Source organism: Gossypium hirsutum, chromosome A02 (assembly GCF_007990345.1).
Source record: "Gossypium hirsutum isolate 1008001.06 chromosome A02, Gossypium_hirsutum_v2.1, whole genome shotgun sequence".
Lineage (NCBI taxonomy): Eukaryota > Viridiplantae > Streptophyta > Magnoliopsida > Malvales > Malvaceae > Gossypium > Gossypium hirsutum.
Window position 1 is genome coordinate 100,371,081 of NC_053425.1, and position 17,269 is coordinate 100,388,349.

Here is a 17,269-nt window from a genome sequence, read left to right on the forward strand (position 1 = left end):
GCTTTACGAGACCTTAAAACATGCTTAGAAGTGGTTTGGGACTAAACCGATAACATTTACAAACTTTAGAAAACTTAGAAAATTTTCCAACATTTAAGGGTCACACGCCCGTGTGAACAGACACCAGACACGCCCGTAGCGTAGCCCGCGTGAAAACAGGGCATACATATTGACTTGTACCACACGACCGGAGACACGCCCATGTGCCATAACCGTGGGAAAACTAAGAAGGCTACTGACTTAGATTATAAGGCCAGCCACATGCCCATGTGTCAGCCCGTGTGTCTCACACAACCAGTAGGCACGCCCGTATGTCTAGACCGTGTCAAAATTGTAGGGTATACTGCCTTAATTTGAAAGGGTAACCTAGGGGACACACAGCCGTGTAACATGACCATGTGTCGTACACGGCTAAGACACACGCCCGTGTCTCTGCCCGTGTGGACAAAAATAGGCCATTTGAAAATTCAATTTGCCACCCTATTCTCTTGCACACAAATCCACCAAAATGGTATCATTTCATCACATATTTAAGCAACCAAAAACCTTCCAATTCGTACACATATCATGCCATCTATTCACAACCATTTCAACTACTCAATTCTACAACCAAAACATACCATTTCAATATGCCAAAATCATCAAAAACTTGCGTAACTTCTAAATGCATTTACCTTTCAACTTATCACCTATTTCATGCCTCAAAACCAAGTCACAACTTTCCATCATTCCAACCTTAATACTCCAATTACAACCAACCAAAAGAACAACTATATAACCATATCAACAACTATGGCAAACATACCAAAACTCAATATAACTTATAATTCACAGATATCATTTAACAAGCACATAATTCAAGCCAACTTAATTGGCCTTACACATTAACATTTACAAGCCAAATCTTATGGCTATAATCATAACTCAAAACATACCAAAATGACACTAGCCTATACATACCATATATACAAAGCTCCAAAAGTACCAACAAGTAATCGATAGTGTGATGATGGTTCCCGATAATCCCCGATGTCCGAGCTAGCTTCGCTAATCTATAAAACATGGAAAGAACACACAAAGTAAGCTTTAAAAGCTTAGTAAGCCATATATAAATAAAGCAATCATATGAATCACAACCTTTCTATCAATAGGCCAAGTACAAGTAAACACATATAGATACACAAACCTTTCTTAATAAGTACATATGTATTTTCTCATGTAAACTCATCAATTACTTCACTTTCCAATACTCTTATGAATCTCGTATGTACCTGAGTCATTTAACTCATTACCACATATTCTTTCTCGGCTTGACTTTGCCCGTTGAACCATTTGGAATTGTTAAGGATACTCGAAAATCACATAAGCTCGTACACATATCCCAAATATGATCTTACATGTTATCATATATCGATGCCACTGTCCCAAACAGGGTCTTACACGAAATCGATTAACGATGCTGACGCCCTAGACATGGTCTTACACGTAATCTCAGTACAATGCCAATGTCCCAGACATGGTCTTACATGTAATCACATCTCAATAACCTAATGTCATAGCATTTGTATCCTATACTATTCCTAAGGTTCGTACGAGTCTTTCAGATGTCGTAACTCTATCGATTCTTGCTCGTAATTACTCGTTCAACATTCATAACAGTTCAATAGCAAGTAAACACATATAATTCAATTTAAAGATGTTTATTTGCATATGAGCTTACCTCGTAGTCGAAATAGAGAGACTAGATCAACTATTCGATAACTTTAGATTTCCCCCGATCTAAATCCGATTTCTTTCGTTCTTAATCTATATACATTCAAAATTAATCCATTTAATCACCAAATAATTCAATTTCATCCACAAACACATATGTGGCCATTTTTTCCATTTTAGCCCTTAAATTTGCACATTTATTCAATTTAGTCCTTATTACAAAAATACAAAAAATTCATGAAATTTCTTTAAACCCAAGCCTAGCCGAAATTCATATAGGTCCCTAGCAGCCCATATTTTTCATTTATTTCACATTTCAACCCTTCAATTTACAAATTTCATAATTTAATCCTTAATTGACATTTTTACTCAAAATCACTTTACAAAACATGTATATTAAACACCAAGCTTTCATATTTCATTATTAAACATCCAAAAACACATGAATTCACTACGTCAAAAATGCCCTAATACGGCAATTATGGGGCAACACTTTCCTAAGTGTTGGGATAGACTGGCCAAAATACGCTTTAGCCAACTCTTTCATAAGTGTTGGGATATGCAAGCCTAAAGCAACGCTTTTATAAGAGTTGGAAAAATTCTAGTCCTAAGACAACACTTTTAGGGCAAGTGTTGGTATAGACTGAACTTTAGGCAACTCTTTGTATAAGGTTTGGTATATGCATGCTTAGAGCAACGCTTAAATAAGAGTTGGCTTTGTCTAGTCCTAAGACAAAACTTTTGAGGAAACACTTTCCTAAGGGTTGGGATATGTATGCCTAAAGCAACACTAGAATAAGAGTTGATTTTTGTCTAGTCCTAAGACGACACTTTTGTGGCAACATTTCCTAAGTGTTGGGATAGACTATGCTTTGGCCAACTCTTTGTATAAGGGTTGGGATATGTATGTCTAAGGCAACGCTTGAATAAAAGTTGGCTTTTGTATAGTCCTAAGACGACACTTTTTTGGTGACACTTTCCTAAGTGTTGGGATAGACTATGCTTTGGCCAACTCTTTATATAAGGGTTGGGATATGTATGACTAAGGCAATGCTTGAATAAGAGTTGGCTTTTTGTAGTCTTAATACGACACTTTTGTGGCAACACTTTCCTAAGTGTTGCGATAGACTATGCTCTGACCCACTCTTTGTATAAGGGTTGGGATATGTAAGCCTAAGGCAACGCTTGAATAAGAGTTGGCTTTTGTCTCGTTCTAAGACGACAGTTTTTGTGCGACACTTTCCGAAGTGTTGGGATAGACTGGCCAACATATGCTTTAGCCAACTCTTTATATAAGGGTTGGGATATGCATGCCAAAGGCAACGCTTAAATAAGAGTTGGCTTTGTCCAGTCCTAATACGATATATATTTTCCTAAGTGTTGGGATAGACTTGCCGACATACGCTTAGGTTAACTTTTTATATAAGGGTTGTGATATGCATGCTTAATGCAACGCTTAAATAAGAGTCAGCTTTGTCCAACACTATGCTTACACTTTTGGGCCGACACTTTCTTAAGTGTTGGGATAGACTAGCCAACATACACTTTGGCCAAATCTTTGTATAAGGGTTGGTATATACAAGCCTAATGGGTTTAGGGTTTAGGGTTTAAGGTTTAGGGTTTAGGAGTTGGCCTAAATCCCCCAAAGCATTCATCTTATTAAAAATTAATAAATTTTATACTGATATAAGCGATTAATCTCAGATTTTTTTAATATGAACTGTATTACGATATAAGTTTAACTTAAAGGTTTCGTTGTTATCTTCTATATTTAGGGTTTAGGGTTTAAGGTTTAGGAGTTTAGGGTTTAAGGTGTATGGTTTTAAGGTTTAGGATTTTATGGTCTTGAGGTTTAAAGTTTGTGGTTTAAGGCTTAGGGTTTTGATAAAAACGTCACAAAAAATCATTTTATTTTAAATTAAACGACGTTGTTTTGCTCTCGGTATTCTCACCCATCATCCAATTGTCTATCATGTATTCTTTTCGGCACGTAGACAAAATTTGAAAGTAAAAACATAAAAAATATATGTTAAAAATAAAAAACATTAAAATACTATTATTTAAAATAATTTTAAAATTTTTTTAGCATATGACTGATTGTTTTTTAATTTATATATTAAATAATTTCTTATATAATTGTAAAAGAGATAATATTAATTTTAATATATTAAAATTATCATTATAGTTTAAATTATTTAAGAGATAATAGATAAACTTTATATATATTAAAATTAAAAAAATTGCTAACCCATGTATCTCTAGAGAAACAAAATTAATTAGTAAATTGAAAATTTTAGTGAATTTGTTTGATGTGATGCATATCTAATTTATTTCTTTAATTTTTTAGTGTTGCAAATATTGCGGGTTTATCTTTCTTTTTTGGGGGATTATTTAATTAATAAACATAATATTTATAGTGTTTTATATTCCAATATTAATGACTTAAAATAATATAGATAAAATTAAATGATATGTGAAATACACCAAAGAAGTATGAGTTTGAGAAAAAAAAAGGGAGATACAGATAATGTGATAGTTTTATTTGAGTAACAATTAAGTTTTTTTTCACTAACATTACTATTTCTGAAATAGGTTGGCTAAATGAAAATTATAAAAAAAAATTGAAACAAGTAAATTTAAAATACAACTTTGAAAGTATTGAGTGTAATAGTAAAATATATTATATTTTATAAAGTATTGAGTGTAATAGTAAAATATATTATATTTTATAAAGTGAATAAATTCAATTTTTAAAAATAAAATTGTTGAAGTCTTGAGTTTCGAAACATACATAAAAATTATTTTAGTTACGTAAAATTCAATATTATTTTAGTTACAGTACAAGTAGATATAATGAGAATAATAATTAGGATAAGAATGTAATTAAAACTAAAGTAATAATAAAGTAAAGTTTAATTTGCAAGCAAAATCAAAATTAAAGACAGGGTTGTGTTTGTGGAGACTTGATTTGTCTGGAAATACAAAGAAAACACTTCAAATAAAATAATGTTTCAGAGTCAAACATTCCAAAGCACTCTCAAACAACTAAGTTAAGCTTCTATCTCTCTCACACAGTTTACTCCGCTCCTCTTCTCTTTTTCATGGTCTTCGCCTTTCCTAACAGGTATTTCTTCCTTCCTTTTGGTTTTTCTTTTTCCTTTTCTTTATTTTTAAGACAAAACCCTAGATCTATTTGTTTTTATTATTTTCCCTTTCTCATGTTGATTCATTCGTCTTTATTTTTTTAAAAATTTTGCATAACAAAGTCAAAGATTGTGATAAATGAATGGGTATCCCTAAAAAGCTTGATTTATGTGTTATTTTTGTTTCACATAGGACATTGTTGTTATGCATGAATAAGGATGGAGTAGAATGTTATGGGTATTTGCTGGTTGTGGTGGTCTTTTGAGATGAGATTTGTTATTTGATTTTCAACAGACAAATACAAATTAAAAATTATAAACATCATTTAGTTCTATTGTGGTGTGTTTGTGTTGATGATTGATTGAAAATTATAAACAATAATAATCTGATTGAAAAGTACTTTTGTTCTGTCTGATTTCAGCATGATATATAGTTTTCATACATTTACATCCCCTTATATATAGTTTCCAAATACTAAGCAAACTGAACTAAACTTCAGGCTAGTGTAAAGGAACTAGATATTGTGATTACTGGATTTTAATTACGTATATGGACCAAATGGAGCCACTGATGTTCAACTTCAGGAGGCATCATTGACAGTAAGCATTAATATTTTTCCAAAAAGAGTACAGACACCATTAACCCAACAAATACCATTGCCTAAACTATATAATTGGCATTGTTTTGGCTGATGGTTTGGATGATTCCTAGGCTATCAAAAGGGAAATATATAGCTGAAGTAATCCTGATCTGCTTCATGTTAGTATCTCTTCTGCCAGTCTTTAATATGTATCGCCTGTCATGATTCATTTTAGGCTGAAGAAAAGTCACTTTGGGCGAAGGATGTCCCTGCAAAAGTGTACGTTGGTCTGTGTTACTGGCATCCATTCACTGAAGAAGCAATTGAGCAGGTATTTGGTTAGTTTTAGTCTTTTTTTTTTGGATGGCTGAAACTCTGATGAGTCTGCCTTCTCTTATTTTGTTAATCGACTGCTATTTCTTTAATATTTTTTCCTGATGTAGAAGGAAGTGAAAAATCACCAAAGTATTATTTAAGTATTGTAATGTTTCAACTGTAAGTTATTATTTCTATGCGAACATTTTAAACCTTACTTTTTAAATTTATGGGTTGCTAATATATGAATGCTCTATAATTAGATTGAACTGACTTGATGTTAGGTGTCTGCTTGTTTTCTTCTATTCTTAAAACGAGTCCACTTTTTTACCGATAATATTGCTTTTACATAAAAATATGTATGTATATAGTTTCATTCAGGTATTACTTATAATGATCTGCTTGTTTATTTTGGTAGTTCTGCTGTCTATATGGTGGCCTCTGAATGCATAAATCTGGCTAAAAAGGGCAGCACTCCTAGTTTGCTTTGTAAGAGACTCTTCTAAAGACTATGTTTGTCTATGTCGAGCTTTATGCTCCAGTTTGTTAAAGCCGATATGGGTGGTAGTGTTATGTTTAGATCTGCTTTTTAATTTATTAATGAAGTACCAAAAAAAGTAAAATCATTGATTAATTCATTAATCTGCATGTTTTAAATTAAAATTTTATCAACTTATAATTAAATTTCAACTTATATAAATAATAATATTTTACAATCAATTAATAGCATAAACATAAAAGTAGTAATAAATCATTTATAATACAAGATAAAAATATTATGCATAAAATAATAAATGATAAAACATATTTGCCCTTCTTAATTGAGCTTGCCTCATATGAAGCTTTTTTGAGCTACGTTGTTGATGGTATTATTTTTTTGAATTTTTCAGGCTAAATTAAAGATCCCGAAGCATGAATAATGACATATACTTTTTACTATAATTGAGATATAGTTTGATATAACCAAAAGGTTAGTTAACCTTTTCTTTTCCTTTTTTTTCTATTTTTTAGATTTAGGTTTAAATTTTTCTATCTTTGTAGTTTGGACTATTTTATTTACGAATTTAGATATTATTTATCATAAATTTTAATATTATTTAATTGTCATAAAGATAAATTTTATTTATTTTAATATTTAAATTTGTTATTTTATTTCTGGATTAGGTAGTTCTAGTTTAGGTTAGTTCACCAGAAAGCCCATCTCTTTTCACACATGAACCTTATGATTAGGCATTCATAGATACTCAATTTTAGTATTAATTACTTTAACAGATGGTGGATAAAAGTTGGATGGATGCTCCAAGATTTAGCACCAATCACCTAGCTGGAATAAAAAGATTTCAATCATTTGCAATTAGAAAATCACTTTCTAACGGAAAATTATATTGTCCGTGCCATCGTTGCAATAATAGGATATTGCACGAACCACATATTGTGGGTCAGCATCTTCGTATTTATGGTATAATAAAATAATACAAGCATTGGATTTTTCATGAAGAATCCATTGAAAGAACATCGGTGCAAATAGACCAAACCATGAGAACTTCTCCGTCAATTTGTACGTTGTCACAAGATAACGAAACCGATTTAAGAGATCTCATAACGGATGCTCTAGGTATCAACATCCCAACTCTTAATGAGAGTTTTGATGGAGTTTCAAGCGAGTTTCAGAATAATGGTCGGGAGTATGATGTTAATGAGGCCCAAAGGACTGTGGAAAGAGCAAATACTCTTCTAGATGATTGTGATATTCCACTGTATCCCGGTTGTGTCAAGTTCTTATGCGTCTCATTCCTACTTCGGCTTTACCACTTCAAAGCACTTTTTGGATGGTCAGCAAAATCTTTGATATGCTTATTGGAGTTTTTAAATGAGGCATTTCCAGATGGAAACACAATCCCGACTACATACTACGAAGCAAAGAATAAGATTTCTGCACTAAATCTTGGGTACGTGAAGATTGATGCATGCCCAAATGATTGTATGTTATATTGGGGCGATGCTAGTAAAAAGATCAGTTGTGATGTTTGTAAAAGCTCAATGTGGCAATCTTCTAATAAGTTGGATGCAGATGAACAAGTTGATGGTAGTTGTCGCCGTCCTAAGCCTGCCAAGGTATTACGGTACTTTCCTTTAATTCCTAGACTTAAAAGATTATTTCAATCTTCCAAGACATCACAATCCATGAGATGGCATAAAGAAGGATGAACCAAAGATGGTATATTGAGACATCCAGCCGATGGTTCTACCTGGGATGCGTTTGATAAGAGGTTTCCTGATTTTGCATCTGATCCTCGCAATGTTAGGCTAGGTTTGGCTAGCGATGGATTCAATCCATTTCGAATAATGAGTACAAGTCACAGTACTGGTCGGTACTTCTTACTCCTTATAATTTAGAACCTTGGGCATGCATGAAACAATCATCACTGATACTCTCAATGGTTATCCCTGGTGAAAAAGGACCTGGAAATGACATTGATGTCTATATGCAGCCTCTAATTAAAGAGTTGAAGCAATTGTGGACAGGAGTTGATGCTTTTGATTCATTAGCTTCCGAATCTTTCACTTTACGAGCTTGTCTTCTTTGGACAATCAATGATTTCCTAGCTTGCGCCAATCTTTTAGGGTGGAGTACAAAAGGTCGGGTTGCTTGCCTAATATATGCTGAAAAAACTGAATCTCGATGGCTACAGTATGGTCGAAAGTTCTGTTATATGGGTCATCGTCGATGGTTATCAGCTGAACACCCATTTCAAAAATAGAGTCATGAATTTGATGGCACTATAGAGTATGGGGTAGCTCCTATACCACAATCTGGGGAAGATATCTTAAGAGAAGTTGAAGGTGTAAATTTCATTTACGGTAAAGCTCGAAAGAGGGATAGAGAAGAACTAGATGAAGGGTTGATAGAACTTGATGTAGACGAGGGGTGTGATTTGGTTAACAACTTTAAAGAATTGGTAGAAAGAGATGAAACAAATCTTATAAATCAAGACAGGACTTTATGGAAGAAGAGGAGTATATTTTTCGACTTGCCTTATTGGCGTTACAATCTACTTCGACATAACTTGGATGTAATGCACATCGAGAAGAACGTATGTGACAATATTGTTGGCACCCTTCTTAATCTCTCACGCGGTGGTAAAGATAATATCAAGGTACGCAAGGACCTACAAGATATGGGCATCAGAAGTTATCTTCATCCAAAAATGAGAAACGGGAAAGAGTATCTTCCGCAAGCATGTTACACTCTTGCATCAAAGGAAAGAGATATTTTTCTTTCCATTTTGAAGAACTTGAAGGTACCCGATGGTTATGCATCAAACATATCTCGATGCGTGAATTTGAAAGAGCACAAGTTGAGCAACCTTAAAAGTCATGATGGTCACATTCTTATGCAAGATTTGCTTCCTATATGCTTAAGAGGAGTTGTAGAAAAGAAGGTGCTAAGTGTTATTACAAATCTATCAGATTTCTTTAAGAGATTATGTGCAAAAAGTCTTGATCCAGAAGAAGTTGATCAACTTCAAGTACGAGTCGTATTAACACTTTGTGAAATGGAGAAAATATTTCCTCCAAGTTTTTTCACAATTATGATTCATTTAATTATTCATTTGTCAATAGAGGCTAAGCTTGGTGGACCTATTCAATACAGGTGGATGTACCCGATTGAAAGGTATATGAAATATATCAATAAAATTTCACAATATTTTATTTTTATTATTTTAATATAGAATATAATAAGTATGTAAAAATAATTGTATGTGATGTAGGTATCTTATGGGATTGAAAGCTTTGGTGAAAAATAGAGCTTATCCCGAAGGTTATATTGCTGAAAGGTACATAGTTTCAGAATGTCTTACATTTTGCTCCCGTTATTTTTCTGATGTTGAGATTATATTTTCCCGTCCTCCAAGGAATGATAGAAATATTCAAAAACGGTACATTTTCTCTTCTGGAGGACGTCCAATTGGCACCCTGAACACAAAGATATTGGACATGCGATCTCTTCCACAAGCAAACCGCTATATTTTATTGCATAGCGATAAGTTATCACCATATCGTCAGTGAGTTTCCTGAAGAAAATCCTGTCATTCGATTCTTTTTTTCTTAACGAATAGACAAATAAAGTTATCATATAATTTGTATACATTTTGACAACATTTTTTTGCAAATTATTGAATATATTATAGGGAATTTTTGGAGTCTGAGCGAGCTATTTATGGTGGCATTCAAAATAGTAAACGCACAGAGGACAAATGGTTGGTTGAAAAGTTCCCAAGATAGCTTGCGAAACAGGTAAATTGTCACTATTAAAATAATTTATTCAAATATCTATGTAATGAGAGAACATTGTAGAAATTTGATCATAGAATAAGAGTTAATTGATTTCCTACTATATGGTTAGATTCCAAAGATGGAAGTTGAACAAGTTGATGCTGACGTAATTGCTCTTGCTCGAGGACCGCATAAGGTGTTCCACATATGATGGACTTATAATTAATGGTTTTAGGGTCCATACTAAAAAACTTGAGCAACACCGTAAGACTCAAAATAGTGGCGTGATGGTTTTTGCTGACGGGAGAAACTATTATAGAAATTGCATTGAAATTATCGAGCTAAACTATTATGAAAGGTTTTAGGTTATTATGCTTAGATGTGATTGGGTGAATATTAAATCTCCTAGGAGTATGAAGAAGGATGTTAATGGTTTTATTATGGTGAAATTTTCTGAGTTTATCCATACAAGGAATCGTGATTCGGACGATCCGTACATATTGGCTTCTCAAGCGAAACAAGTATTTTATGTTGAGGATGGCAAGAGTGAAGGATGGCTTCATGTTATCGAAGTAAAGCCAAGAGATTTGTTCAATCTAGACGTTGAAACCCCTGTAGAAGATGATGAATATCCGCAGTGTAATAATCATATTGTAACTTAATAATTTTAGTTTTAATTTGAACATGAATGATGTTTTGAAATGCAAAGATTTAGTGTAATTGACATTTTTAATGCAGTATAGCAGAATGAATTTCCCCTGTTTCTCCTTTTTCTATTTTTCTTTATGTATAAATTTTTAGAGTTCAATTTGCTGTTTTATTCAACATGTTAATTCTCAAAAACAGTTGACTTTTAAAGTTTCAGGTTTTTTACCCGGATAAAGTATGTATTATCAGATTTACTAATAATGCATACTTTACCCGGATAAAGTATGTATTAGCAGATTCACTAATAATGCATACTTTACCCGGGTAAAGTATGTATTAGCAGATTCACTAATAATGCATACTTTACCCGGATAAAGTATGTATTATCATATTCACTAATAATGCATACTTTATCCAGGTAAAGTATGCATTATTTGGTAGGTGTATGCATGTCTAGCTCTTCCCTTCCCTGAGCAGATTTAGCTTGCCTTTGATTCTTTTTAAAACTCAAGTATAGATTTTGATGAGACTCCATTATTCCGGCCATAACCCACCTAAAGTTTCTAACGATTAAAGCTTTAATGAGATAGAGAATGACAGTATGTATTATATAACATTATAAATTGAATTAGCAATGGATTTTGATATGTTATTTATCTAATTTATTTATTTAATTTTGGTTCACATCCCATTGATGTGCATCAAATGTTGTTGATGTAAAGAAACGAAGAAATGAAATATCTTAAAGCCATCTTCTTCCCTGTAAGAAAGAAACATTAAAGAAATCAAATACTTTACAACTAGGGTACATAGTAAATTTTGTTATGGTATTTTGATTTTTTTAAGTATAAATTTAATTTATTTATGTGAGGTACATATTACTAATCATATTATAATTTGTTTAAGTTTGATGTGTTATTTGTTAATTTTAATTTATTTATAAAAATTAATTTTTTGGTTATTATTTTGAAAATTGAATAGAATATAAATTTATGTAAATATTCAAATATTTGCTTCTTTTTTGTTGTTTTGCTGGATATTTCCTTGGACTGTTTTTATTTTTGGGTTGTTTTTTTTGGGGGGCTGTTTTTATTCAAATATGCAAATTTGTTTACCGTTTTTGCTTTTTTTTTGTTTTAATAGAACGTAGTACATATTCTCCATCTTTTGACAAACCCTAAAATCTAAAATAAAAAGTAAGTCTTGCTCAGTTTACAGTAGGTTTCAAGTTTCCCGGGAGTAGGAAGTTTAAAATTCATATTTTCCCGGTTTTTCCTCCTTCTCAAAACTTATGATTTTCTTTTCAATGCTGTGCTGGGTGCTTCGTCGTTAACCATCACCTGTTTGTTTTCTAGGAAAATGATTGGCAAAAGGCGAACATTAAAAGGTGTACGATTCTCTTCGAGGGGTTCTTCGACAGGTTCGAACACCTTGGGAAGTGCTGCTACTGATAGTCAAAGCACGGGAGATGAAACTCCAACTGAATCAGTAGAGGGAGTACCTATAACTCCGGCTGGTACATCCATTGGCTTCTGTTTGTTTTCTAGTTTTGATTTTGTTCACAATATATAGAGAAACATGTAAATTTCGGCTTTAACTTTGTGTTTGGTTTTTTGCCCCACTGATCTTTCTATTTGTTTTTTTGTTTTCTAGTTTACTTGCAATTACTGTTTTTATTCAAAGATCTAATGAAATTTGAACTTTACTAATTTTATTTGATTCTGATATATATTTTCCCTAGGTATCACAATAGTGCAAAACTGTTATAAATTTTGAAAATTTCAATTGTTTTGTTTTTCTTCATTTATCTTCCTAGAAAGTGCAAAATTTTAAAACATAATAATTTAAGTCGGTAATTTTACTTATTAAAGTGTTTTTAAAGCATTAGCTATTTAGAATAAGATAATATTACAAATATTTGATACTTTGATGTCTATGCATTAGTTAATATTTGATGTATGAATTATATATAAAGCAGAGTGAGTTCAATTTTTGCATGTTCTAATCCGTTCAATACTTTATCCTTGTATTTTGAACCGATTCACTCTCAAGTTTTATTGCTTTAAAGTAATCTGTTAAAATGGATTTATTTTATACACAAATAAAGGATAGAAGCAAATAAAATATAGTTGATCTTGCAAACATACATATGCGTATATAATTTTCCAGTTTGCAATTAAAACTATATGTTTGATCTTACAATTGAATGTTTTGCTCTATGCTTCATGTTCGACCAGTTAGTGTTGCATTTTTAACTTCCAAAAACTCCATTTCATCTTTTCTCTAATTGAAATGTAAATGATAATACTGTAAAAGTAATTCCATTGCATTAAAATAAAAAATGCGACTTATAGTGTCGAAGAATTTTACATTCTCGAATATAGAGTTAGAAACCTTATAGTCTAATGCTAACATTTTTATTTGTTAGATTGGCCTCATCGTAATATCAGCTACGTGAGTAATTTTGTATTTTAAAATACTACATTGGTGGTGGAATTAATGAAATTTCTTTGAACCAAAATAATAGAGGAATGGTGAATGGTGAGAGCATAAGTATAAGATATAATTTACAAGCAGTGGTAAAATAAGAAAAGAAAAGGTATAGCTGTTTAAATGTAGATAAAGAGAATAATAAATAAAGAAAAGGTATAGTTGTTTAAATGGTGAGAGCATAATTATAACATGAACGTATTATGTGTTTTTTATGATAAATAAAATCTTTTATTATGCTTTTATATAATTAAGAGTGGTTTTTTTCTTTTTTTACATAAACACAATTTGCTCCTGTATTGTATTTATTTTTTCACATTGATACATAATTTTTTTTCAATTTTCATATCTAAAATATAATTGTTACTTTTGACAGAGGCTACTAAGGGTACTAAGAGAAAGCGAGGGCCTACAAACATGAAAGATATATGGAATCTTCAACCTGGAACTCGTATAGTAGTAGATGCCAACCAATATGGCCAGCCTATTGGGAAGGAAGCGTCCAAATTGGCTAAATTTCTCGGTATAATTGCAAGGACTGGTTCTATATGTCTTTTGAATACAAAACATTGAAAACATCTTCCTAAATATGTGTTGGAAAACATATTGGCAATCGTTCATGTATGTAGTACATAACCATTTTCTAATTTAATGTATTGTAATAATTTTGTATTATTTGAAATTGTATGTAATGAGTACTTGTTACATTATTTTGTTATACGTGTAGGAAAAGTTTGATCTCCAAGGTAAGGTGGAGGACTCGGACATCCTCTCACATGTTGGAAAACTTCGGAAGGAGTTTAAATTGACTTTGAAAACTAGATACTACAAAGAGATGGTCTAAGAAGGTCGACCGATTTAAGAAATATACGAAAACAATCCTCCTGGTGTGCATGATGATCAATGGAAGTGGCTAGTGGAGCGATGGGGAACACCACAAGCTACGGTATGCACTTTTATTAGATTAAATGTCCCATTTTTCCTACTTCCACTTACGGTATGATCAAAGTAGTGCATAAATGCATGATTTGTTGAATGAGGCATAATAAACTTAGTTTTCCTATTACTGTCATATTTTTTCTTATTAATTTAAACAATAGGCACAATCAGAAAAGGCGAAAGAATCCCGAACAAAGGTGCGTTATGCACATACTGCTGGTCGTACAGAATATGCAACCCTCAATGCACAGTTTGTAAGTATTACATATTAATAAATATGTAACTTATATTAATTATTCTGTGCTCACTGGTGAATAATGTTAACAACTATTGTTTTGTTGTATAATAGGCTAAGAATGAAGGCCGTGAACCTTCGCGTTTGGAGCAGTTTAGATTTCAACATTTGCGCAAAGATGGAAGTGACAAATTGAGCAGTGAGGAAGCACAACAAGTTTATGTAAGAAACAAATGGGTATTATTTATTTATATTTATTTTGATATAAAATTATTTTTTTTCAAAATAGATTTTTTTAATTAAAGATAACTGTAGGATGAAGCATGCAAGATGGTTAAAAACTCTATGCCAACACCTGAGAGTTCTTTCACACTTCAAGATAATACTGAATTAGAAAACGAGGTCTATACACAAGTGTTCGGCCCTGAAAAGGATGGAAAAATGTTGGGATATGGACGTGGGATGACCAAATCCAGGTTGTTTGGCTATGGGTCAGTTACTCGAGGAAGCCAATCTACATCGTCCATCAGTACAATGATTGAAGAGATGAGTGCTAAACATGTCCAGCAAATACAAATAATTGAAGCTGAACAAGTAGTTCGAGAGAAAACTCTACTCGAGGAAGCAGAATCTCGATTTCGTATGGAGGCTGCAGAGCGAGAAGCTCATTTGTTAGCTGAGGCAAAAGAAAGATTTATGAAATTAACTAAAATTCGAGAGGCAAAGTTAATGGAAATGTTGGATGCTCGTGACAAAAAGTATAAGGCTCCCATCGATGAGTGCATGGCAAAGGGAATGTCAAGCAAGTACAAGGTTTTTCATAATAAGCATAGTAATTAAGGTGACTATTTTATAACTAGATTGTCAATAAGTTTGTTAATGGTTTAATAGACATTGATTGTTGTAATTGAATGCTATGTTCTTATTCGATGTCTTTATTGCTTGCTCAACTAATAATTAGTGGATGTACTGATGAAAACACTTTATTTAGCTTCAATTTATGGTTCTTTGGTTAATATTAAAATATTATTCCAATGTGCTCAAGTTGTTTCTCATCTAACTTGTATAAATAGAAAATGTACATTGCTATTTTTTGCAGTTGAATTTCAAAGTAGCGGACTTGATGATAAAGCCTTCAGTTCGGATGATGATGAATGAGGCTTATTGCATATTATGTATTTTATATATATATATATATATGTTATAGTGGTTGATAAATGCAATTGTCTCATAATTTTTTGGTGTCATCGGAATCAAGTTGACAACATGTTGCAGCCTATTGACTGCTTTTATTAGGATTTTGTATAATTTTTTGATGTCATGTGAAATAGGTTGAGAATATGTTCGCAACATGTTGACAACTTCTATTAGGATTTTGTATATAAATTACTAACTGCATTATTCAATGATAATTTTGTATTTATATGATCATTTTCTGTTAATTAATTGTTCAATTAATATTGACTCAAACTTTTCCACACCCATTACATACAAATTTGCTCATATTTCACCAAAATAGGCTCTTAAAAATCGAGGAAAGCGTCGTAAAAAATAATCATACATGAGGCAAAGATCTATTCCAACATTTTCAAGTTGCATTGGAAAAGGTCTATCCCAACCTTTTTAGGGTTGCTGTAAACAGGTCTAATTCAACATTTTTAACGTTGTCTTAGACAGGTCAATCCCAACCTTTGCTAAAAGTCGCCTTAGATAAGATATATACCAACGTTTTTAAGGTTACCTTAGAAGAATCTATCACAACCTTTTTAATGTTGCTTTAAACAAGTCTATCCCAACCTTTTTTTAAGGTTGCCTTAGACAATGTCTATTCTAACATTTTTAAAAGGTTGCCTTAAACATGCCTATCCCAACCTTTCCTAAAGGTTGCCTTAGACAAGATCTATCCCAACTTTTTTAAAAAGTTGCTTTAGATAAGGTTTATACCAATTTTTTTTAAGGGTTACTTTAGACAAGGCCTATCCCAACCTTTATAAGGTTGCCTTAAATGAGTCAATCCCAACCTTTTAAAGGTTGCCATAGACGGTATCTATGCCAACTATTCTTAAAAGTTGCCTTAGACAAGAACTATACCAACCTTTTTATAGTTGCCTTATACAGGTTTATAACAACGTTTTCAAAGGTTGGTCTTGACTAGGTCTATACCAACCCATTTTAAAAGTCGGCATTGACTAAGACTTTCGCAACTTTTCAATAAGCGTCGGCTTATGTTGACTTATACCGACGCTTTTTCAAAAGTGTCGCGAAGCCTATACCAACTGCACTATATACAACCTTTTTGGAAGTGTCGGGAGAAGCGTCGCGAAGCCTATGCCAACTTTTTTTGCGTCGTCTTAGGTAAAAAAAAGTGTCGTATTAGGGCATTTTTTACGTAGTGATTCATCAATGGAAACTTTAAAAATCATCAACACTTTCAAAAATTGAGGCATGGGCTAGCTAGAACACGAAGCAACGATCACAAAAACATAGAAATCATTAAAAATCGAGTAAAAATGGACTTACAATTGAGCAATGAAGTAGCCGAAATTTAAAAACCTAAAATTGGCTTGTTCTTCTCTTCATATTCGGCCAAGAATATGAGAAATAAGCTTAAAATTAATTTTGTGATAATTAACACATAATAATTATACAATTACTATTATAACCTTAATTAAAAGCCATCAAATTCCATGATATTAAGCCCATTTATGTCCATTCTCACTATCAACGGCATAATAACATCATAAGGACCTTCGGTTTAATAAACCATAGCAAATAGACACATTTAACATATAGAATGCCACTTTTGCATTTTACACGATTTAGTCCTTTTCTCAAATTAAGCTATTAAACGATAAAATTAAATCACGAAATTTTGACACGTATATATTCACATGCTGTAAACACCAAAAATAATATTAAAATAATTT

General features: G+C 32.2%; 1 protein-coding gene across 5 annotated transcripts; it reads left to right on the forward strand.

Annotated features, from left to right (window-relative positions):
- Positions 1 to 4,661: 4,661 nt before the first annotated feature.
- LOC107939980 (uncharacterized) lies at positions 4,662 to 10,793 on the forward strand. 5 transcript variants are annotated; one of them, XR_005905605.1, is made up of 9 exons: positions 4,662 to 4,837; positions 5,673 to 5,768; positions 6,171 to 6,241; positions 6,643 to 6,722; positions 9,377 to 9,428; positions 9,526 to 9,591; positions 9,670 to 9,819; positions 9,946 to 10,051; positions 10,161 to 10,793. XR_005905605.1 is itself a non-coding variant. In XM_016873386.2 (8 exons), exons 4-7 carry the CDS (start codon positions 8,830 to 8,832, stop codon positions 10,037 to 10,039), a joined length of 909 nt encoding a protein of 302 aa, XP_016728875.1. In that variant the 5' UTR covers positions 4,662 to 4,837; positions 5,673 to 5,768; positions 6,171 to 6,241; positions 6,643 to 8,829; the 3' UTR covers positions 10,040 to 10,051; positions 10,161 to 10,793. The 5 variants fall into 5 exon arrangements, 3 of the variants coding, with proteins under 3 accessions (XP_016728875.1, XP_040938264.1, XP_016728874.1); XR_005905599.1 differs by lacking the exon at positions 9,377 to 9,428; XM_016873386.2 differs by having other exon boundaries at positions 6,643 to 9,428.
- The last annotated feature ends 6,476 nt before the right edge of the window (positions 10,794 to 17,269 follow it).

What these genes read in the sequence shown, in the direction of transcription:
- LOC107939980 (XM_041082330.1), top strand. Translation starts at nt 8,830, where the DNA reads ATGCACATCGAGAAGAACGTATGTGACAATATTGTTGGCACCCTTCTT. An exon ending in TGGATGTACCCGATTGAAAG is followed by an intron (nt 9,429 to 9,525) that starts GTATATGAAATA and finishes TATGTGATGTAG; the next exon opens with GTATCTTATGGGATTGAAAG. An exon ending in AAGTTATCACCATATCGTCA is followed by an intron (nt 9,820 to 9,945) that starts GTGAGTTTCCTG and finishes AATATATTATAG; the next exon opens with GGAATTTTTGGAGTCTGAGC.